The 25,079-nt window shown below is 33.8% G+C and overlaps 1 protein-coding gene across 4 annotated transcripts in view; it reads left to right on the top strand.

Moving 5' to 3' along the window:
- The window catches only part of AGMO (alkylglycerol monooxygenase), a 345,425-nt gene that overhangs the window by 133,046 nt on the left and 187,300 nt on the right, over nt 1-25,079 (top strand). For all 4 annotated transcript variants that reach the window (XR_012010942.1, XM_072783951.1, XM_072783953.1 and 1 more), the window contains exon 5: nt 4,496-4,591. Coding sequence is in view for 3 of the 4 variants with exons in the window: in XM_072783951.1 (XP_072640052.1) it covers nt 4,496-4,591 (96 nt within the window). In the remaining variant the exon portion in view is untranslated. The remainder of the gene's footprint in view (nt 1-4,495; nt 4,592-25,079) is intronic.

Genomic DNA, 25,079 nt, shown 5'->3' on the forward strand with positions numbered 1-25,079 from the left:
TTTATTATATCATACTTTCTGCCAAACTACATAAGCAAAGGCTATTTTTCAATATGTGAGAGTTAGAATTATGTAAAGACAAATGTGAACAAATAAAGGCACAGAAACTAACAACTTTGATGTACTGCAGTTAAATACGTTGGGGATAAAATTCTCATAACTCTTAAGTTACAGATGGAAAACATACCTTGAGCCCCCCGTGCAGTAAAGAAACAAAACAACTCTCAGGACTTTGTCTCAGAATTCCAAGGCATTCCTCCCCACCCTCAACCACCATTCAGAGACAGCATATAAGACAAAGTTTGTATCAACATATTAAATAAATGAAGCCCTTATCTTGTGTTTTGACTAGTTTGAGCCTTGATTCTAGCATGATCAGGAAAATGGAATTATTCTGTAATGTATCAAAGTCAATTCAAAGTTTGGTAAAAATAAAATCATTCTCTTATATTTGATGTTTCATTTTACAGATACTTAATAGTCATTTGTAGTTTTTTTGATGAAGGATAGATAAGAAGACTCATAGTGAAGAGCTCTACATAAGACAGCATTATCCTATTGCTACTTTTAAAGAAATGTAAAGCTGGCTAAAATATTCAACTCCCTTTATATGTAATTGTTCCTGCTTTGAAATATACATTTCACTCATTTTGTTTGTTTTGTTTTCTGTATACAATCTTGATTGTCAGAGCTGGTCATGGTAGCAAAGGTTGGGGATATAAAGAGAAATAGGATGAGCTCTGTTCTTAAAGTGCTTGCTTTCTTTGTTGGGATTCCAGTAAGTCAACAGCTATTATTAATACAGGTTGTTAAGATTTTAGAGAGAAGTGTGTGCTTTGAGAACTATGATGGGTGAAATGAAGAATCACAGAAGAAATGCCTGAGCCCAATCTGTAAGAAAAATGAAATTTTGTCAAAATGAGATTGTGAATGGATATTATATAGAAGGAACATATCTTTGGAAACACAAAAATATGAGAAAATATAATAAACTTAGGGAATTGCAAGGAAAGTGCATGGTTTAGTTTCTAAGAGCTGCCATACCAATGTACCAAGACTGGATCTTAGAAATTTATTGCCTCATAGTTCTGGATGCTAGAAATTGGATATCAAGGTATAGGCAGGGTTGATTACTTCTGAAGGCTGTGAGGAAATATCTATTCCATGCCTCATTTCTAACTTCTGGTCACTTGCTGGTGATTTATGGTGTTCCTTAGCTTGTGGATATACCATACCGATCTCTGACTTCGTCTTCACATGGCATTCTTCCTGTGTGCATGTCTGTCTCTATATCCAAATCCCCCCCCCAAATTTTTAAGATTTTGTTTATTTATTTGAGAGAGAGAGAGAGCGAGAGAGTGAGAGTACAAGCAGGGGGAGAGGCAGAGAGAGAGGGAGAAGCAGACTCCCCATTGAGCAGGGAGCCCTATGCGGGGCTCAATCCCAGTACCCTGAGATCATGACCTGAGCCAAAGCAGCTGCTTAACCACTGAGCCACCCAGATGCCCCCAAATTTCCCATTTATATGGAAACCTATCAATTCGATTAGACCCCTCCCCCATTACCTCATTTTACCTTGATTACTTCCATAAAGAATCTATTTCCAAATAAGGGCACATTCTGATGTACTAGGGGATTAGGCCTCATATATATTTTTGGGAAACATAATTCAATGCATAAAGTTTGAGTGTGACTAGAATATAGGATGGATAAGAAGGTGTAATGGGCAAAGGGAAAAATGGATAAAAGCATAGAAATGGGAACAGAAAGATGAGCCTAAATTACTTAAAATAAGGATGTCCTAAGTAGAAACACAGGCACTTATTCCAAACATGCAATCAAAGTAAATTAAAGGATAGATAGAGATTAGTATACTCTATCTGCAATCAGATTTGGTTCTGGGCAGCCCCGGTGGCACAGCGGTTTAGCGCCGCCTGCAGCCCAGGGTGTGATCCTGGAGACCCAGGATCAGGTCCCACATCAGGCTTCCTACGTGGAGCCTGCTTCTCCCTCTGCCTGTGTCTCTGCCTCTCTCTCTCTCTCTCTCTCTCTGTGTTGCTCATGAAAAAATAAAGAAAATCTTAAAAAAAAAAAAAGATTTGGTTCTGTATCCTGATAGATTATGTAGATTTTAGGAATGTGGCACAGTGTACTTGATTATTCAAACTTTAGTTCCTCAATTATGAAGGAAATGTTTTCTCTTAAGTAGCTTTATAAAAATAAATAATAGAAATATAGATATTAGTAAAGTTAAATTAGTTTATTGAAATAAGATAGACATGAATCCTGGAGCTCATTTTTTTTTTTCCATTTCAAAGTAATTATACACCTAACTTTAACCAGTTTGCTTTGCAGCTCACTTGTGGACAGCTCTCCTCTCTTGACCCCTGCTTCTCCTCCCAGTTTGTCATGCCTCATGGCTTTATTTCCTACAGCATCCAACCTAAAGTGTATTTCTTTGACTCTGGAAAACAGTCCGCCTACTGTTACATCTGTCCTGAAATCCCTGAGCTGTGCTTAAATCCAGTCACCCACCTACTTCATTCCCACACTCAGCTTGCTGAACTCTGTGGGTGCCCTACAGTACCAACTGGCAGCTTGTTGCTCCTCCATAGATGGCTTCCAGAGCTGAGTGGTCCATGCTCCTCACCAAGCTGTAAACATGATAGTCTTCCCTACTGGGGTGAAGACCTTCCAGAATTTTGCAGTCTCCTTAAGGGCTTTTCTCCAGTCATGTTCCTTGCTTTCAGCCAACGATCATATTTAAAACTTCACGGAGAACATGAGTTTTTCTGTTTTACCCTGTCTCTATTTTCTTTTCAGATATGTTCACTTAGATTTGTGAATCCACAAGTGCACACACTTCCTTGTCTCTAGTTTTATAGAAAGTGTTCACCTCTTTTCCAGTTCAGATCATGATCTCGGGGTGGTAAGGTCAGGGTGATGATATCAAGCCCTGCATTAAGTTCCTTGCACAATGAGGAGTCTGCCTCTCTCTCTCTGCCCCTCCTCCCAATCACAGCTTGCTCTCTTTCTTTAAAATAAATAAATATATATATTTTTAAAAATCAAAATATTATGACAGATCTTTTGGAACCAAAAAGATGACTAAGTTTCAAATGGTTTTCTTTACCATTCTCTTGAGAGAACTGAAGCCTAGAGAAATTTAAGAACTTTGTGAACATCACAGAGATTCTGTAGTAGAACCAAGACTTAAAGTGGATGTCTTGAAAAAGAGCCTAGTATTCTTTTGTTACTCACTAATCCAATCCTTTGCTTAATAGTACATTTATAAATAATAAAACTGATCCTACTTGTGATGACAGTTGAGATTTTTCATGACTTAAGGTTCAAGACCAAAACTAGAAGTGTTTATGTAAATGTCCAATTTCAGATGCATAATCACAGCTAAACATAGTTGAAATGATATTGGCCTGAGAACAAAAACTATAACAATAATTTAGAAATAAAATTTAATATTTAGAAGAAATATTTTAAAAATAACTAGTCTTTTGGAAATATTAACTCTATAAAATCCAAAGTGTAAAGTGGAAGAAAGATTCCTTTTATTCTTATTTGTTTGTTTAACATTTCATTTAATAAAATGTTTTCTTACAACATGAAATCGCTCTTGGAGATCAAAGTCATTACGAGAACACAGCAGATTGTGCTTATTAGTTGATTCTAACCAGTTCTGCGGTTTAAGCAGAAGTTGTTTTTCCAAGGCAGAGGCATTTCCGTCTGTTAGGAAATACAGACCTTTAAAATTTGTTTCCACTATGGCATTATATCATAGCTTCTTCCTTACTAACTTTGAAGAATTTAAGACATATCATGTTTTCAATCAACCACATAAGAACATTTAAAAGAGAAAATGTATATCATCTTGTTATATTCTTATATGAAGTTACTTTTTTAAATTATAATTTCATTTTTTTACTAAGCATGCCAGGCCATAATACAGTTATGGGGATCTGTCAAGGTATAAAGGCACATGCTCTTTTCTTTTCTTTTTTGTTCTTTTTTCTTCCCTTCCCTTCCCTTCCCTTCCCTTCCCTTCCCTTCTCTTTCTCCGTCGTCTTCTTCTTCTTCTTCTTCTTCTTCTTCTTCTTCTTCTTCTCCTTCTCCTTCTCTTTCTCCTTCTCCTTCTCAGTATTTCTGTGTATAAGAAAAACCTCTTTACTTCCAGGAAACACATCCAACCTTTTCAAGATTAAGGAAATAACACACCAAGTATGCTATTTTAATTAGACAATATTAAGTGAGAACTAAAAAGTCTGGTGGACTTAGCTCCAACATGTCTGTAACTTTATCACCATGTGGAAAATTAATGTTGCAAAGTCAAATGTGGCAATAAAATATACAGAATAAGGCATATTTGCTAAAGAATAAGTTGTATTCATGAAGCTTATACTCATAACATTGAGCCATGAATAAAACTGTGTTTTATGTTGAGAAGTAATATGTATAAATTTTAAAATGTTTAATTTTTTAGATGTTCTACTCTCCCCTGGCCCTCTTCATACCACCTTCAGTATATGCTGTTCATCTTCAATTCAATCTTCTCTACCAATTTTGGATCCACACAGAGGTAACTCTATTTTTTTTTTTAAGTTTTATACCTAAATAGTTAGCCTGAAGCAATGTCCTCGAAATCCACCAGCAGCTGATTTATTGTGTAAGAAAAATCTTTGTCTGCCTTCTTTAAGGAGAAACATCTGTTCATTTTTATTCCTTTTTATTGAATATATATTGCAAAGTTTATAAGAAGCAATGAGGCCAGTTGGTCTCAATTAAATAAAACAATTTTTTGAACTATTAAGTACCAAAACATTCTAATACTGTATTCAATACAATGTCTTCCTGTATTACAGTTTATTAAACATTGTTTACCAAAAGATGTTGAAATTCATTTCTATTTAAAGATATAAATATAATATATTAATAAATATCAAATATATTATAGATAATTTATAAATATAGTAATATATTTACAAATATATATGTAATTTTATATATTTAATATAAATGCTATTTAAAATAATTATCATTTTATAATATAATTTATTGTGTGTACTGGTATTGATACATTTCAAGGTACATATTTATACATACACACATACATATATCAATCAGAGGGTACTCCTTGGAAAAAGTTTAATGCTTAAAGAAATTGTGAAAATATAATTTGATTGGAAATCTTGCTTTAATTTTAGAGTTTAGGTTTTATTTAGAGAGTGTTCAATATGTTTAGTTCTTTTCTCCTTAGAAAAGTGAGCAAGTATAGTTTCTTGGGTTTTCTGTGATATCTCAAATTGTCAGATGTGAATGTTTGCAGATAGATCATTAAGCAACTGATTGTTTTATGAACTATTGTACGGTTCTGGTTGTTAAATACCAAAAATCACAGACCCAGAAAAATTTTTACTTATACACATGAGAACCTTTCTAAGCATTTGGCATTTGTTGGAAGCCTTTTGAAGTTTCGTAGGAAACACAGTGATGGGTGTTGCAGCTGGTTGAATACTGCAGATCACGGCTGCATTTGATATCAAAGCCTGATAAAACAAAGTGCATTATTCATTAATCTGCAGTATTTCATGCTACTGCTTTACTTGGAATACAGAGACTGTTGCTATGACTTTGGACATATGTGGCATTATTTGAAGACCTGTGGTGAAACAGCATTACATTTTATGGCAGTTGACATACATCAAACAGTCAATAAGACAACCGTCTGAGGCCAATTCTGACTGTAGAGGTCAAAGACCAAATTTGTTTAAATCAGTAGAGGAAAGCTTTCTGATGATTTACATGGAGGGGTTAAAGGAGAATTACATTTTTATAGCAGCTCTGCTACAGGTCAGGCCACGTGTTGGGTCAGGTATTAGTTTGGATACAGAACAATGGTGCCTAAGTAACTTCCTCATTTTCCCGTGCCCCTCAGAGAGGTCTATGAGCTTGAGTTCCATTGCAATATGTAAATGGACAGTGGAGGAAAGCCCGTGATGAGACATTTCTTTTAAGCTCAGGACCTCCAGGTGGTTTCATTTCCAAGCTCAAAAGCAAAGTATGACAACCTTTCACATGTGTTGTACCTCATATTTTTTAAAATATAGTATCATGTATAATTACTACTACTGAGCTGCACAGGAAGCAAGAAGACACTTTCTGAAATTGAGGTTTTCTCTAAAAATTTAAAATGATATCATTAGGCGTGAATACATTTATAAGATTTTTTTTACAGCTGTGCATTTCATTACATTTATTATTCTAGACAGCATATTACCACTCGTTTAAAAGAACAGAATCATACAGGAAGTAGAACCAAGAGATTTGTAACAGTGGCCATTTCTAGAGAGAGAGGCAAGTGTAATCAAGAAATGGAGTGAAAAGAAGACTTAATTTAAAAAAATATATATATATATTATTATCATGTGCTTGCCCTAGGTTTTCAAAGTTTAATACACAGAAACAATACTCCATTCACAGAAACAATATGCGAGCTGAAGTACATGTGACAATGATGGCCAAACAGCCTAGAATAGTCTCAAATGGAGGTTTGATTCTTCCAGTTGTTTCACTGCTACTGACATCCATAAAATAAGCTTTCATTCTGAGGGGATTTGGCCGTAAGAAGGTAATGATTTTGTAAAAGTGAAGACAGGTTCATGTGTGTCAATCAATCAGGTTAGGATAAGAGAAATAAAATACAAGACAAAGCAAAACAGTAACAATATGCTTTTGGAAGATTGTATGTGAGAGAAAAAATATATCATGAAACAAACTGAAGAGTTTATAATGAAATTTTCTATTTATTTTTGGATTACTTTTGATGAAGACACAACAGTGTCCGTCCCCTTTTCTTTTCTGAAAATCACAAAATCTGCTATAAATTATACTCTGTTGTTTAATTCTTGCCTACATTTTTGTTTATTGTTCATTCATCCAAAGTGTCTGCAACACATAGTCAGTGATGCTCTTTTCTTCTGAGTTTACACAGGCAAGTAGAAAAATTTATTATTTAATGCATGTTTTAAAGTTAATAGCTGTGGAACACTGTAACTTTTTTTAGATTTTAAATGATATTTGGGTATTGGTTGATTCACACAGTACAAGAGTAATAGTAACATTATCTCTTACCTTTGATTTGCTATCATTGTTCATGCTATATCAGTCAATGCTTGGGCAAAGAAACATAAAAGAGAAATAATTATTTGTATTGAAGATTTGAACCAACATGATTCAAGAATTTTTATACTGCTGAACTGAAGCCCCTAAATGGGATATGATGCAGTTGCAAAGAATATGAGCAATCTTTTTATGTACTAACTTGGACAGATATCCAAAAAATAACAGGGCATGGTGTGTGTTAATATTTATATTAAAAAAGAGAAAACAACCATATGTTTTATATGTTCACAGATGCATGAAATGTTTCTAGAAGTACTTTGGCTATGTGGGTAGCCAACTCTTTTCCCAGGGGAGAGATATTTGGGATGACTAGGAAAGAAGGATTAGGATGAGATATTAACATTAATTTTACCCATTCTAATGTGGTCAAGGAGCTATCTCTTTGTGATAATAGTTCCCTAATAATTGATGATGTTGTGCAGCATTCCATGTACTTATTGGGCATTGATGCATTTGCATTAATAAACTGCCCGTTCAAGCTTTTATCTATTTTTTTATTAAGTTGTTTGCCTGAGTATCTTGGAATTCTTTATAGATTTTGGACATAAATCATTGTCAGCTTATATGTAGTTACATTGTATTTCCCCATCCTGTAGCATGCTTTTTCATTTTCTTTGTGATTACTTTTGAAAAAAATGTTGAATTTCAAAGTTTAATTTATCTTTTCCTACTGGTTACTTTAGGTGGATTTTGTTTGTTTTTTGTATTTTCTCCAAGAAGTCTTGATTATCATTTTTTGAATACCCACTTACTATTGCACCCTTTAGACTGGAGACTTTGTTTCAGCCTTTGGATTTCCTGAGTCCTTTGTTGAAAAGAAATTGACCATATGCAGTTGGCTCTAATTTTAGACTTCTATTTTCTTCCAATGATTTTTTTCATTTTATACTAATCCCTCACTTTAATGATTGTTATTGCTTAATAGGAAGACTCGTATAAAATGATGTGTTTGAAAATTCTCCAGGGGGATACCTGGGTGGCTCAGCAGTTGAGCATCTGCCTTTGGCTCAGGGCATGATCCCAGGGTCCTGGGATCGAGTCCCACATCTCCCTTTCCCTATGTCTCTGCCTCTCTCTCTGTGTCTTTCATGAATAAATAAATAAAATTTATAAATTAAAAAAAAAAAGTTCTCCAGGGCTTTCTTATGGACAATTGTATAGTCTTTGAATAGAGAGTTTTCCTTTCCTTTCCTTTCCTTTCCTTTCCTTTCCTTTCCTTTCCTTTCCTTTCCTTTCCTTTCCTTTCCTTCCCTTCCCTTCCCTTCCCTTCCCTTCCCTTTTCTTTCTTTCTTTCTTTCTTTCTTTCTTTCTTTCTTTCTTTCTTTCTTTCTTTCTTTCTTTCTTTCTTTCTTTCTTTCTTCTTTTTCTTCTTTCTTTCTTTCTTTCTTTCTTTCTTTCTTTCTTTCTCTTTCTTTCTTTTTCTTTTATTCCTTTATTTATGTCATATATTTCTCTCTCTTTCTCTCTCTCTCTTACTTCATTGTTTAGAGTTCACAGATAGTTTAGGTCAAAGTTTGGAAAACAAACAAACCAATCTACCTGTTAATTATTTCCTTAAACATTGTATCTGTGCTTTTCTCTCTGGACTCAAAATACATGTTTATTAGACCACTTGATATTGATTCATATTAGTTATGCTCTCCAATTATTTAAATTTCATTTTTTTATTTAAATTGGCTATTTTTTGTTAATTTGTCTTCAGATTTAATTACCTTTTCACCTGCTCTTGCTAATGTATTATTAAGCCCATTCAGTGGATATCTCACATCAGATAGTGTGCCTTAAGTTATAGAATTTCCATTTTTATTTATAAATAGGTTTTACTTCTCTGCTGAAATTATCTGTCACTCGTTATGATTGTGTTTTCCTTTAAGTCTTAAATTTAATAATTATTTTAAATTTTTATTTTTTTAAAGATTTATTTATTTATTCATGAGAGACACAGAGCGCAAGAGAGAGGCAGAGACACAGGCAGAGGGAGAAACAGGCTCCATGCAGGGAGCCTGACATGGGACTCGATCCCAGGACTCTAGGATCACAACCTGGGCTGAAGGCAGCGCTAAACCTCTGAGCCACCCGGGCTGCCCTATTTTTAAATTCCCATCAACTAATTCCAACATCTGAGTCATGTGTAAGTCTACTTCATTTGACTGTTATTTTCCTTCTCTGTATATCTCGTAAATTATTATTGTTGTTATATGCCAGTCTACTTGGCACATTTGTCATAGGGACTTTAGATTCTGTGATATTCCTCTGACTTTTTATTATTTTTATTGTGGGAGACAGTGAAATAATTAGCTAATTATCCTACATATTTGGAGGCTTTGATTGGACATGGGACTTTTGGTATGATCTGAAGTCCTGGGGTTTTTTATTTTTATTTTTTATTTTTATTTTATTTTTATTTTTTATTTTTATTTTTTATTTACTATCCTTGGTGGTCTTTAATTAGTGGTCTTTACTCTTAGGGCAAAAACTTTTTAAAGATTTTATTTATATAAGAAAAAAAGAGAGCACTAGCAGAAGGACGGGCGCAGGGAGACAAAGAAGGAGAGGGACTCCCCGCTGAGCACAGAGCTTGATGCAAGATTTGAGGCAGGGCTCCATGCTGGGCTCCAGGGTAGTTGGGTTGGGGATGGGGGTCCTCTTTTCCAGAACATGGAGATCTTGACCTGAGCCAAAATCAGACCCTTAAGCAACTGAGCCACACGAGTGCCCCGTATCTTTTGTTTTTGTTTTGTTTTGTTTAAATGAAATGCCTGTAGTGTTTACAAAAATTTAGCATTTGCATTCTACTTTTTCTCTTACCAGCACTAGGCAACAGTTGAGATCCTCATCAGCAATTTTCTAGCTTTTTACATTTCTAGCTTTTCAGCAAGTTCCTTAATGCCTCTTCCTATCCATGAATATTTGTATGATATTTAAGAGTCAGTCAAGACTCTTAATTCAAGAGTCAGGAGACTTATATGTGGTTATTGTGGCTTCTCCCTCTGTGGGTCCTTTCTTTATAGGAAAGAAACCTTTCAGTTTCCAGTCACTCTTGCTGTCTCAAATTTTGATTTCTGATCCTAGCTTCATGAGACTGGCACTTCTTCTTTCAATCTTCCCACTCCCACCCTCTTCTCATTGCAATCAGGACATGCCTTAGGGCAGTCATTCTATTGGAATCCTACTGAGTGAACTATATCCACTAAGCATAAACGGTGCCACCAGAGCTCTAGTTAGCAAGCTATGAGGAAAACAAATTCTTCTCATCACAACACTATACTCATACAACTGTCCCAAGAAGATGTTTTCTCTGCAAATATGTATATGACATGCATATAGAGTAAGCATCAATAGAAATTAGAATATAGGGGAACTACAGGAATGCAATGTGCAAAATTAGAAAGCATAAGGGATATGCAGTGGAATTATGAAGCAATGTAACTGAAGAGACAATAGGAACTTGAAGCTCATAGAAGGTAGGAGATAGAAGAATAGGAAAATGTTATGAGTGGGAAATATCAGAGAGGGTGATAGAAGATGAGAGACTCCAAACTCTGGGAAATGAACAAGGAGTAGTGGAAGGGAAGGTGGCGGGGGGATGGGGTGACTGGGTGACAGGCACTGAGGGAGGCACTTGATGGGATGAGCACTGGGTGTTATGCTATATGTTGGCAAATCGAACTCCAATAAAAAATATAAATAAATAAATAAATAAATAAATAAATAAATAAATAAATAAATAAATAGGAAAACATAACTCTATAGCAGCAAAAGCAATAGAGTGGTAGCAGCATGAGCTGGGATTTAGGAGATCTGACTTCTTCATACAACTAATAGAGTGGTTTGCTTATTGCCCTTTTTTGTCCAACATTATGATTTTCTTGGAAGTCTAGCAGTATTTTTCTCTTAATCAAAATCTTATGGAGTCTACCAAGACCCAGTCTTGTATGAAAATGCAGTTTTATTTTAAGTGGACTTATCTATTACATCCTATTATTTATTAAACCGATGAGAAAGAATAAAATATATATTTGTAACATGAATTTTAAGTCATGATTACAGAGAAATATGTTTAGCTTATCTCACATTTCTGTAGCTGTTATTTTATTTTTTGTGTGGATAGGTAATATATTAGAATTATTGAGCTAGTTGATAAAGCTCTTTCACTAATAGATTAATATTTTTTGCATAAAGATGATATTTGGGAAGATATTCTTAAATACTTCACATACTATAATTATTAGTCTTTACATATGAATATTGTAACACATATTTACTCATCTCAAGTGTTTTTCTTAAGACATAATAAAAGTGGGGTACCTGGGAGGTTCAGTTGATTGTCTTCTTTCAGCTCAGGTCATGCTCTCCGGATCCTGGGATCAAACCCTCCCATTCTTGGGCTCCCTGTTTAGCAGGAAGTCTACTTTTCTCTGTCCCTCTGTCCTGTCCCCCCACTCTCCCTGCACATGCATCGTATCTCCCTGTATCATAAATAAATAAATAAATAAATAAATTAGAAAAACATAATAAAAGTAGGGGTGCCTGGCTGGCTTGGTCCATAGAACTTGGAAGTCTTGACCTTAGAGTCATGAATTCATGCCTCATGTTGGGTGTAGAGTTTACTTACAAAAAAAAGAAAATAAAAAATAAAAAATAAAAATAATACTATTTACATAGTGTAAGCTATGTTTGCCTCTTGCGGCCTCAGGGATTATATTGCCTGAGTTCAAGTCCTGACTTCATTTATTACTATTACTATGACCTTGGACAGTGTACTTTACCTTCCTGTGCCTTAGTTTCTTCATATGTAAAATAAAGATAATAACAATACACAGTATTGAGTATTTAAAAAGATAGTTCATATCCTAATCTGTCAGTTAAATGTTTGCAGTAGTTCTGTTATTGTTCTTATCTTTTCTGCAATCTAGATACTGATTTTGTTGTATGTCACTTACTAATCATTCCTAGACATCGTTATGATTATTTACGTACATTTTTATACCTTATAATTTTAATGCAACTCTTATTTTGGTTAGTATGACTCATTAATATGAATAAATGCAGTTGGATTTTAGACTTAAGGAAGTAATGCACAAGTTTACTTTAGAAAAAATGTATTTCTTTATGAGTTTGAAATTCTGATCATGAAATGCATTATTTAGGGGTTTTTGTCATAATCTTTTTTTTCTAATTCAGGAACCAATCGATGTACAAAATTATGAAATTTGCCAAATTCAATGTATCTTTTTAAATATTTCAATTATTATATCCTATTGACTTTCATTGAGTGCCTCTTGCTTTCCTAGTCTTGCATGTAATAACAAGGACAAAAATAAATAAATAAATACTGAAACAATGAGATATAATATTCTGTATGAAGGAAAAGTAGCTCAAAAGATATTTTATTTTTTATTATTTTTTTTTAATATTTAATATTTTTATTTTTTTTATTTTTTTTTTATTTTTTTTTTTTATTGGTGTTCAATTTACTAACATACAGAATAACACCCAGTGCCCGTCACCCATTCACTCCCACCCCCCGCCCTCCTCCCCTTCTACTACCCCTAGTTCGTTTCCCAGAGTTAGCAGTCTTTACGTTCTGTCTCCCTTTCTGATATTTTTAAAATGACTGAATTTTAGAAGGCTAAACAGCTACGGTTATCCCAAGTCACAAATTCTCAGTTACTTATATTTGTCATTGATGTGATATGTCCCAAGGAAAAACTTTGATGGGATGAGACTTCTGTTTGTCTCATATTTTTCATTTTGAATGTCATTTCATTTCCAGAACTCATTTTTTCAGGAAGTATTTTAAACATTTTAACCAATATATTCTCACTAAATCTTCAAGACAAGTCTATAGAATAGGTAATACTATTTCCTCAGATTAAGTATACTAAATAACCTGTCGTGCATCACAGGATTAGTAACTGTCAAAGCTGGGCTTTGTACTAAGAAGTCAGGCTCCAGATTCCTTATTTTCATCCATTTCTGATCTTACTGTTATAATAGCCACGATATATTAAACATCCAATATGTGCCAAGTGAAAAATTTTCATTTAATTCTAATAAAATAATTTGAATTACTAAAGGTCAATTAAACTTTTATAGGTTGTAAAGAATCAATATAAGTTCAAATAACTTCAGTTAATGGGGCTTTATTTTAAGGATACATGTAGAAGTACATGTAGCAGGAAACTATCCCAGAAATTTAATAGACAATTTCAGAAAATTGGAATTTTTATATTCACCAACTTTGTAGGCAAACATTATCCTTTTTAAAGCTAAGACTATTGAGATTCTACAGTTTATATAAGGTAACACAGCTGGCTTCAGAGCTTATGTTTTGGCTATGACTTACTTATCACCTTCTTCAAACAATATATTTATATATTTATATTTATTTGTACCATGATGGGAGGCAACAGGGTTCATAAATAACCCATATGGCACACTGAAAGAAGATCAAAGCTATTGGTTAGTTAAGACAGAGCTCAGTTGTAATTTTTGCCTGGACCAAGTTCTGTGTGACTTTTATACACATCTATTTGTCCCTCTTACAATTTGACCTATCCTCAGAGACCAGTCCTACTGGAAACCTCTTGGTAATGTTCAATTGCTTGATGAACGAAATCTAAACTGTTTTAAGTTTAGATTTCTCATGCACTGCCTTCCAAATAGATTTCCTGTGTACATCCCATACTTTCCATTCCGTGCAATTCTGTCAAATTAGACTATTTTCCAGCTCCCAAATACATCTGATATACAATCATTAGTATTTCTCTTCTTTCATATTTTCTACATACATTCTTTAAGGCCCAACTCAAATTCATTCTTCATTAAGTATGTCCTCTGTTAACAGTGTAAGTACCTATGTAGCTCAGGCCATGTGTCAGTCACTATGCTAAGTATTTCATAAGATTTACTGATTTAAGCATCATATGATCCTATTGTCCCCATTCAAAGAGAGGAAATTGAAGTATTAGAGATTAAATAACTTGCCGAATGTTGTAGCTAGATTAACAGATATGTGATACAAAGCCTGGTAAAAAATTTTCACCTTTCCTCCTCTGTAATCTGGTATCACTGATTTTACATTTCTTAGAAATGACCCAGATTACCTGAAACAACCCCAATATATGCCTATTTTCCTGGCATAATTGTTAATAGCTCATCCTTTCACTCTTTTAAGGTATTATACAATCATTTTCCTCCTAAATAACCCTTTGATCTTTCTTAACCTTTTTCATTCATTATTTCACCTTAGCTCATACTCCTTCCATCAATTACATAGATGGCTATGATTGAATTTTATTTTTTCTATTCCTACACTCTTTTCTATATATTTGCATACAACATCCATGGTGATGATTTTAGAAACCCAGTAATATCAGGCACTGCCAACATGAGAACAAACATCCACAATGGGTAGTTTTGAATGGCTTTCTGCTGCCTCCAAGACAAAATGAAATACCTTAAATTCATGAATAGATTTCAGGGTTCTTAGAATATGATCTTTGCTTACCTCTCCATTCCCATCCCATTAGTTAGATGCTCTAGCCAAACCACACTGCATTTTGCTCTCAAGCGTACCAAACACTTACTCATTCTCTGTATTTATACATGCTCTCTTTGTTGATGACCTTTTCCAAATGTTCTTCATGATGCTATTCAATTACCACTTCCTTCACAGTGTCTTTTTTTTACCTCCTACTTAACCCTTTAAGTGCAGTTTCTTTATATTACAATTGTGTTTATTTCTACTTCCATACTGACAGTTAATAAATGAGAGTATGAACTCTGCTGGAGGACATAAATGCTATGACACACTGTTTCCTGCTTATGGAAAGCATTCAGTTAATAATGCTTAGTTTTACTTCTTATACCTCTATATTATATTTCTTGCTAAACTCTGTTTCTCCCATTATTCTGAGTTCCTTAATAGCAAAAAACAAAATTTGCCTCATCTATTGTGTGAACATGTTTGTCTATATAAGTACATATATTATATACATATGAATGAACTTTAATAAATGCATATGGCAGTGTTTAAATAAATATTTATATCTCTTGTATAATAAATTTGTTATGTATATACATATTTGTACTTATATATGGAATATAGCTATGCCATATCCCCCCTAATAGAATATAAATTTTTAAGGCTTATGATCATATATCTTTTAAGATTTAAAGGAATTTTCAGGAAGAAGTAGTTTTTAAAACACATGTTTCTGAAAAAATACTTATTTTAACAAAAATAAAATTTCATGCTTCTCATCCATCACGTGCTTATTTCAGTAGTACCTAATCTAATAAGACTTGTTCTGGAAGTAAACTGAGATATTTCATAGTACTTTTGCCTGTTTATTCTCATAGTCCCTTCTATTCCTCTCTGAATTTCAGGTTCCAATTCTCTCTTCTTCTTTTAAAGGATTTATTTTACCTTAATTTAATTTTATCTGAAAGAGAGACTGAGATAGTGAAAGAGAGCAGGAGCAGGGAAAAGAGGGAGAAGCAGTCTTCCTATGGGAAGCTCTATGTGGGGCTTGATCCCAAGACTCTGGGACAATGACCTGAGCCAAAGGGACCATGACCTGAGCCAAAGACAGATGCTCAACTGATTGAGCTACTCCAGCACCCCTCCAATTCTCTCTTTGTAGTACTCTTCTTCTTTAGAATTTAATTTACTTCACTATTTTCATATTGTCTCTAAGTAATTATGTATTTTGTATCTCTAATGCTAACACTCTTATGGATTTAAGGCCAATGTTTCCAATGTCTCATTTAACATATTCACAGGAATACTTAACACTACCCCTAGTTAACATGTTTAAAATGTATTTCATTATGTGTCAAATCAGCTGCTCTTCTTTGCTTCCATTGCTACTTCAGGTCAACATCATGATCAAATCTTGATGTTGCTTCTAACCTCTTTGTAGCCTGTCTTTAAGTCCTATACATGTTTTCCCTAGAAATGATTTTTTGTTCTATTCTATTTACCTTTTAAGATAATTCACCCTCAACTTATTCGTGTATTATTTTGTAGTTTTTCCCCAAATGTATTAGATATACAAATCTCTTTGAAATTCATACATTAAAAAAGTAGTTCTTGAGTGCCTACTCTGGGCCAGAGAAAGAGACTATTCTAACCTGCTGATCTTAACTGGTTTTGCTTGTTAAGGATCATTTTAAGAATCATGTCCTCCTTCAAGAATCTATTAGATTTTAGTGATTCTTTCCTAAAGGAAAAAACTTCACACACAAAAAAATTATATTGAGCTTCCCGAAGAATATCATTGGACTATCTAAAAATTCATAGATCACTGTTTCAAAATGTCTGTTGTGAAAAGACTGGAATTTGAGGCTTTCTGGCATAAGGTATAAGTTGGAAATCTACTGATAGACTTGAAGAATATTTTAGGAACAAGAGAGTAATACGACATAATGTTTAAGAGTATAGGTTGTATAATCAAAGAGATATCTGCCCTCTGTTAGAGGTTTGTACACTACTGTGTTTGCAGAACCTAAAAGAGTTCCTGCATAATAGAATCTCAAGAAATGCTTGCTAAAGGATGAGTGTGAATATTTAGTAAAAGTTATTTAAATTCTCTGACCTTGCTTTCTAATCTGTTAACTGAAGGTAATTATACTCACCCCATAGAGTGTGGTGAGGCTTAATACGATAACATTTGTTAAGTGAATAATCAGGAAAATAATACTAGTTATTATAGTGGTTATTATGAAAGAAGTCATAAGACTATTTATTAGAATTGGTACATAAAGGCAGAGACGGATGGGTCACATGCATGTATCAGAATTATCTGGGTGCTTTCTCAAGATATAGAATGATAGACCCCTTCTAAGAACCACAGAATATGAATAAATCTCCTCTGAGCTAGGATAGGAATCTACAACATTGATACTATAAAGCTTGAGCACCATGAGTATAGGAGCTGACAATAAACTTCTTGAAGATAAAGACTGTTTTATTCATCTTTGTTTTCCCACTGTCTTGAACTTGGGTGACCATCAATGAATATCTTTGTAATTAACGAATGAATTGATCTTGCTAACTAGACTTTTTACGATATATATGTGTATTGGAGAGGAACCAGAGAAACAAATGCTCATAGCAAAGACTTAGATCAGAGAGGACTGAATTGTGTTTCTTCAAATTCATGTGTTGTAGCTGTAATCCCAAAAGTAATGATATTTGAAAATGGGGTTTTTAGAATGTAAACAGGTCATGAGAGTGGAATCCTCATGATGGGATTAGTGCCCTTGTAAGAAGAGACATGAAAGAGAGGAAACAGTAAGAAAGTAGCTCTTACCAAACACAATCTTCTGACACCTTGATCTTGGACTCCCTAGCCTCTGTTACTGTGAGAAGTAATGTTTGTTTTTATGCCATTTAATATATTGTATTTAGTTATAGCATCCTGAACTAAGACAGAATGTACTAATTAAAAAAAGAGGCCAGGGTGGCTCAGCAGTTTAGCGCTGCCTTCAGCCCAGGGCCTGATCCTGGAGACCCGGGATCGAGTCCCATGTTGGGCTCCATGCATGGGGCCTGCTTCTTCCTCTGCCTGTGTCTCTGCCTCTCTCTCTCTCTGTATGTCTCTCATTAATAATAAATAAATAAAATCTTTAAAAAAAATCATGAGGGATGAGTGGAGGGCATATACTTTAGCTTGTTCTTAGAAAGAAAGTATGCACATGAAAACAGGGCAAATGAATTTAAGACAGATCCTTGTAGCTTCTAACCTAATGATTGAAAATCCATTATATACTTGACTTTAAAAGATTAGTACTTGCAAATATTTTTTAACGACCAAAACTTATAATTAGAAGATCTGTCACATGAGATTATAAACTCTAATGCAGATCATATGTTTTATGGATGGAAGTATCAAATGCTTAGGCAATTCCAGGTACATAGTCAGTAATCCATTAATATTTGTTGATGAATGAATGTAGAAGCCACACCTGAAATTGAGAATATTTTAATAGTAATCAAAATGTAGTGAGTTTTAGAATGAGTCATATATATGGGGCATATATTACAATGCCTAGATTGGACTTTTTTTTTTTTTAATTGGATATTTAAACAAGGACTACTTAACCCCTCAGTTTATTAGCTACCTTTTCTTAACAAAATGTTACTACTACTGATAATAATGTGGTTCTTTTTTTTCCACTGAGTATCCAAACGGGTAAATATAAAATTTGCATTACATTAGAATAAAGTTTTATATGTTATGCTTATGAATGTTTCCTATTTCCCTTCTGTCAATTTAATAGGTGTCGTTAAAAAAAGAAAGTCACTTGGAATTGACCTCTCTTTGAAGAAACACATTCAGTAGCTAGTTGTACTCATTTTTCCAAGGAAAAGTCAAAAGTGTTATTTAAAATGTAAGCCGAGACAAATTCAAATAAAATGCTAACTAGTCTAGCTTTTGTCCTCTTGTTTAAGGAATAATACAATCATAAATGACAAGAATCAGCCTTCAAGATAATTTATTATAAACGCAGTCCTTTAAAACTGCTGTTTGTTGTATAAACATAGCCTAAGTCTCACTCTTCTTAAAACTAAGCTTTTAACTCTTTAACCCTATGGTATAGATTCATCAGAAATTTACTCCCTATGAAGCTCTTTATGATCCCAACAGTCCTGATTCTTCCAGATTGTTTTATTTCCAAACTATAAATATTGTTTTTTCACTCCTCAGTGTGGAAATTCAGCTACCTCCATATTACATGCTTACTGAAGTAGAAAGCTGCCTAATCAGATAGGAAAACATTTGGCTGTGAATAAATCAGCATTTGTCGAGGATTTCAAAGTGTGAAACTAGGCAGACAAGCACACATCCTAAGAGCTCTGCTTTCTCTTGCTTCCCTGTAGAGAAATCAGAGGTTAATATGGCTGCCGCCACCATCTGTCTAAATACTTGAGTGTGTTGTCTTGAATTAACATAGCAGAACTAGTGGGGGAGGTAATTAAGATTTTATTTTTACATTTCATCACCAGATGCTCTACAATATAAATTTATCCATAAATGTTAAGATTGATTAAGATTTTAACAAGAACGATGAGTATTTAAAAATCAACTAATTCAGAATAAGAAGTAAAATTATTTTAATGTGTTAACTTGCAGTGTTCATGGATTTTATTCCTTTACTAAAACTTTCAATAAGGAATTGCTGTAGAATTTCTTGATAGTAAAAAATTTATTCCTATATATATATTCAAACAATAATAACTGGCATTGTCACTCATTGTAACTTTTTAAAAATATATTTTATTTATTTATTCATGAGAGACACAGAGAGAGAGAAACAGAGACATAGGCAGAGGGAGAAGCAGGCTCCATCCAGGGATTCCAGTGTGGGACTCGAACCTGGGACTCCAGGATCACGCCCTGGGCTGAAGGCAGATGCTCAACCACTGAGCCACCCAGGTGTCCCTCATTGTAACTTTAAGAAATAAATTACCTGCAACTAAATTGTAATTTCCATTGTTCCACTCTGTGGTCTCCGGAAAGATCTTAATTTTCATAAAATAAGCACTCATAAAATAAGTACTTTTCATAAAAGAAGCACTCAATAAATACCTCTTAAATAAAGCAACCTCACATAGTGACTGTTGAAGAAGCTTATGAACAAAAGAAAGTTCTCTACAGTGTTCTCCAGGAGCAATCAATGGGATTTTTTGCAAAGCTACACTATAGGGGGCTATATATAAGAATATACTTTTACCAAAGGTAATTTTTAGCTTTTGACCTAGAAAGGAATTCAATTTGCTTCTTATTAGGTAATCTTGTGCCAGTTATAAATTCAAGTTGATTATAAGTTCAAGTATCTGCACTGTGCAATAGTAACTAAAAAGAAAAAAAAAAGAGTGATTTTCTCATCCTTCTCAAAAGTACAGAAAATTTTTGAAAAAAAAAACTTTATAAAACTTTTTTTTTTCTGAAAATGTTCTAACTTTTCCAAGGAAGAATCCACTGGCTTGTAAATAAGCTTCCTGCAGGAAATGCCTGTGTACTAGTTCATTTCTTTTTACTTCTAAAGCCTAATAAAGTCCATAGAAATTCAAAAAATCTTTGCAGAATAATTGGACTGGCTGACAAGGGATTACTTGGTTGGCTTATTGTGCAATTGTCTTTTGATAAAAAACTCAGATAAAATTTATAAAACAGATTTTAATGATCTGAAACATTACTTCCAATGCTAATAGAGAACTTTACTGATAACTTAGTATTTAAATATATAATTGAAAGGTCTTGGAAATATTTATAACCAACTTGCTTTTCAAAAAGATATGCATAATCCTATAGTCATTGTAAAGATCTTTCCAAATAAAAGATTTTTTTGAATTTTTTATTCATAAATGTACATGCATAGTTGCAGACATGCTTAGCTGATAGATGAAAGAAAGAAGGAAAAAAATAAAAAATAAAGTAAAAATAAAAAGAAAGAAGGAAAAAGAAAGGAAAGAAAGAAGGAAGTTAAATTACCATGAAATAAATAACTAATCATGGTATAATTATCAGTCCATTTAATTTTAGTTTGGATTTGCATTGAATCTTGTGATTAATGTACCTGAAAAGTTTGCCATTTTCAGACTATCTGTCAAGCATATCATCCTTGGTTAAATATAACATGACAGTGATTTGTATATCAGATGATAATGTATTAGGAACAAGTTAGTATTTCCCTTAAATACTATCTGTAGTGAGACACAGAGGCCCAAGTGGTATGTGTCCCTGGAACATCAATCATGCATGATACTATATAGAAGTCTTGACTAGTTAGAGTCAATGGCATCACTGTAATCTAATGCTCATCTGAATGCAGGCATTTTCCTACTATGGAGATTTCATTTCACTTCACCCCCAGCCCAGTCACTCTTCAGCATCTATCATATTGTTAGCACATTCATTGTTAATGAGGATTCTGTAAAACACATGCTTCCTAGGACATATTTTCCCTATTATGATTTTCTCCCTCTCAGACAGGAAGCATGAATATTTGTAAGCATGTCTTATTTGGAAAGAAACTTATACTTAACCATAGGCTCACATTTTCTTTCTGAAAACTAAGTGGTTATGAATATTCCTGTAGGTTTTCAATAATATATTCCAGTATTTTTAGTACCCATTTGCAAATAGAAAAACTGAAGAGTGGAAATATAATGTGACATTTCCAGTAGTATACTAAAATTTGACAAAAGAATAGAATTGAGTGGTTTCTTTTTAAGATGGATTTAGAAAGTCTCTTCTGTAATATCAATAGTCAGAGTAAGGTGAGAAGAGGCAATTTTCCAAGCAATTCATAGAAACAAAATTAATCATGTTTTGAATTAACTGAGTTTTTGTGGAAAGCAAGTCTGGCGAACCAACTTGTGCATCAGTTAATCATTTCTGCGACTCTTAATTGAACTACAAAACCCTAAACAGTCAATATTTCCCAATCAGAAGAATCAGTGAAAAAACTAAGAAATGTATAGAATAGAATATGTTAATTTTACAAGAAATAACTTCAGACAGGACATTAATTTAGAACATTTATTTTGATGTTTTATAGAGTTCTACTTTAAGTGATTTTTTTCAATTTCAATTGGAAAGACCTCCAGAGGTATATTTTTCAGGTGATGGGGGTTAATTAAAAAACTCTTGAGAGCTACAATGTGGAAGGAATTCATTACAACCAATTCATAGTAGACATTTAATTATTTTATTTACCACATGTACTTATTTTATCAATTTCTAGGGCAAAATTATTCCTGCCTGGTAACCTAGATACAACGGAAGTTTCACTAACCTTTAGGCCTCTACGTCATTCAGCTCACTCAAAATGTGACTGTAGGGCAAGGAGAGAGGAGGGTCATAAGAACTCTCAAAAGACATTTCAGAATCCTTTGGTGATACGGAAACTGTATTTTGTATCTCTGGCTCCCTTTAACTGAAGCTGAAGCCTTCACAGACTGAACTGAGAAAACATAAAAATAATTCAAGAAATCCATCTGCCAATGATCACCAGAATTCAACTATCCCATTATCTGGATTGTGTGATTTTTAATATTTCTGGTTTTTTATTTGTTTGTTTGTTTGTTTGTTGTTACTGGCTTTTGGCTCCTTCATTTTATCTATTTATCTTAATTTTCCAATTCACTAGATCACAGATCATGTTTGGATTTGCTCTCTGGGCTTTAAATGAAAAGGACACTTCAGGCTCATGTTTTGCCTCTATCCTTGAATGACCACTAGGCTCATTCCTTAATGCACCCCTTCCTCCAATTTCCAGACTAGAAGACAAGAATTATACAATGCTTCCCTCCAGAACTGCAAAAAGATTAAAGTGCAGCAAGACATGTATCCCTATGAATCAGAGGGCATTATCAACGCTGGGGTACTGTCCTGTGCATCGTAGGATGTTTAGTAGCACTAAAATGTGGTACTCACTAAATTACTGTAGCACTTCCTCTAGTTCCAATATCCAAAAGTATCTCCAGATATTGCCACATGTCCCGTGGGAGCACAATCATCTCCATCTGAGAACTACTACTATAAACGCAAAAGAGGACAGTGGGGCAAATTTATCTGCTCAATATAATCTTGTTGGGTTGTCACTATATGGAAGGCAATGTTGCATGTGCTGTGAGAAACTTAAAGCGAGACAAGGTACAGTTTCTGTCCTCATTGAACTTTCAATTTTGTATAGGAGGTGAATACAAACAGCTAGAAATAGAATAGTGTGACAAAAATTAGTGATGTCTTAATACAATTTTGAGAAAGGTAAACAAAATTCTCATTAAAAAATCAAGAAAAGTGTTTCAAAATTTAGGTATGTATTAAAGGAAGAGTCGGATTTGAACAGGTTGAGATGGAAGGTTAAGGCCTTTGAGGCAGAAGAAAGAGAACATTGGAATTTAGTCTTGAGGAAGAGTTTGAACAGCTTTGAATTTCACAGATTTGGCGTTTCATTTAGTTCATTATGAGGAGCCTTTCATTCAAGTTCACTTTATTTTTGATGAAGGCAAGGACATGATGAGAAGATGACATTAAATTAAGACCCTGTTCTCCTGATTTTATATTTAACTCTTCTCCTCCCCACCCATAAACTATGAGAGAGAACTGAGTTTGTGGCCACTATGGCAAATGATCCAGAGCACATCTGCTGGATATAATTTAATCAATGGAATGGATGGAGCTTATTATTATAAAATTGTCATTTTCATTATTTATTCATTCATAATTATTATTATACAAGAAAAATAGCTCAAGAAATTATCCCTTTGGAAAAGTATGATTTCAAGAAATAGCAAAATGTTTAGGTTACTGTTCTAAATTTTGGGTCAGAAATTAGCATCCAAGTATTAATAGTATGGAAATTGAAAACACAATTTAAATAAGGGCAAAGGAAATAATCTAAAGACCTCTGTTTGGAACATTGGTTCTTAACCTCTGAGGGAGGACTCACCTATCCCTTTGAATATATGATGAAAAGAGTAGTTTCCTCCCAGAAAAACACCCATTGGCACATATTCATAAAATTTGGTATAACACTTAAGGGTGTTCTTGACTTTTCAAAGCCCATTCATGGCCTTTCTAGGCATCCATGATTCTCAGGTTATCAAACTCTGACAGAAATCTATAGCATACAAGACTTAGACCATTGCTGTGGGGACCTACAGAACACTAGAAGTGCCTAAAATCCCATGAGTGGATTCGAATCTGAAATGTCTAAATTTGTTATAAGTTTGGATTTCTGTTTAATAGAATATAATTAAAAAAGCATTTTGTTATTGTCCATGAAACTTCTAAAAGTTTAAATTATTTTTATTTGATAGAAATATTTCTGTACCATTTAGAAGCAATGTGATAGAAAAATAAAAAGAATCCTGAGGTGAAATCGAGAAGACTTTAGGGCTTTTCCCAAGCTGTTTGAACTTGGACTATTAATTTAACTTCTCTGAACTTCAGTTTTTATACTTAAAAAAAATAACAGAATATCGGACTATATGTTTTTTAGTCCTGTAAATATTATAAAATTCCGTCATTTAAATTAACTCGTCCAAATCTTTAAAAATAAGACAAAAAACTAATTTTCTAAAAAAGAGAATAGCTGCAATTATTTCCACAGTAACATATTTTCAGGAAGTGATTCAAAGCTAGATGTGGTTGTATTGCTAAATGACTGAATTTGCAAAAGTGGGCGATAATTAAGTCATTATGCTCAACCCATATTAATTATTGATGACTTCTCCATGATTTTGAGTCAGAAGAGTTTTCTACAAAAGCAATTCTGACTGGGCTGTCTGAATGATGAATCATCTCCCACACCAAGGTGGTCTTCCTCAGCTCCAAGGTACGCATAGGCATTACCAGGAAATTGGACTGGGGTTGCCTGTGTTGTACTTGGCTTTTAACGTTAAAAATGTGGAGGTGGGAGGAATCTTTCAGTATTGATATCACCATGCTTTAGCCTGTAAGAGCAAAAGATTTTCTCTGAGGAAAAGTTCTTGACATTAAAAAATAATAATAATAATGCACTCAGCCAAGGCTCTAATCATCTGAATGCACTCACCATTTGTGTGGCTTTAAATCTGGCTGCATGCATGCCAGGACCAAGGATCAGAAATGCATCTGGGTAGCAGAAGCTGGTCAGTGTAGTCTCCTCCACCCCCTTTTGTTGTCTGTTTTTGTAACACATGTTAGGCACCAAAGAGACAAACAAGGATAAAATGGTTTTCTCCTTTTCCATCTGGTTCTCTGCCAGAGATACAAAGCCCGAACAGAGCATCAGATTTCAATGTTCCGACTGCTGAGAAACCCCACTTTCTTGTTCTCTATCCATCACCATTTTTCTTCTTAACAAATATTTTCCCACCA

Source organism: Canis lupus, chromosome 18, assembly GCF_048164855.1.
Source record: "Canis lupus baileyi chromosome 18, mCanLup2.hap1, whole genome shotgun sequence".
Classification (NCBI taxonomy): Eukaryota; Metazoa; Chordata; class Mammalia; order Carnivora; family Canidae; genus Canis; species Canis lupus.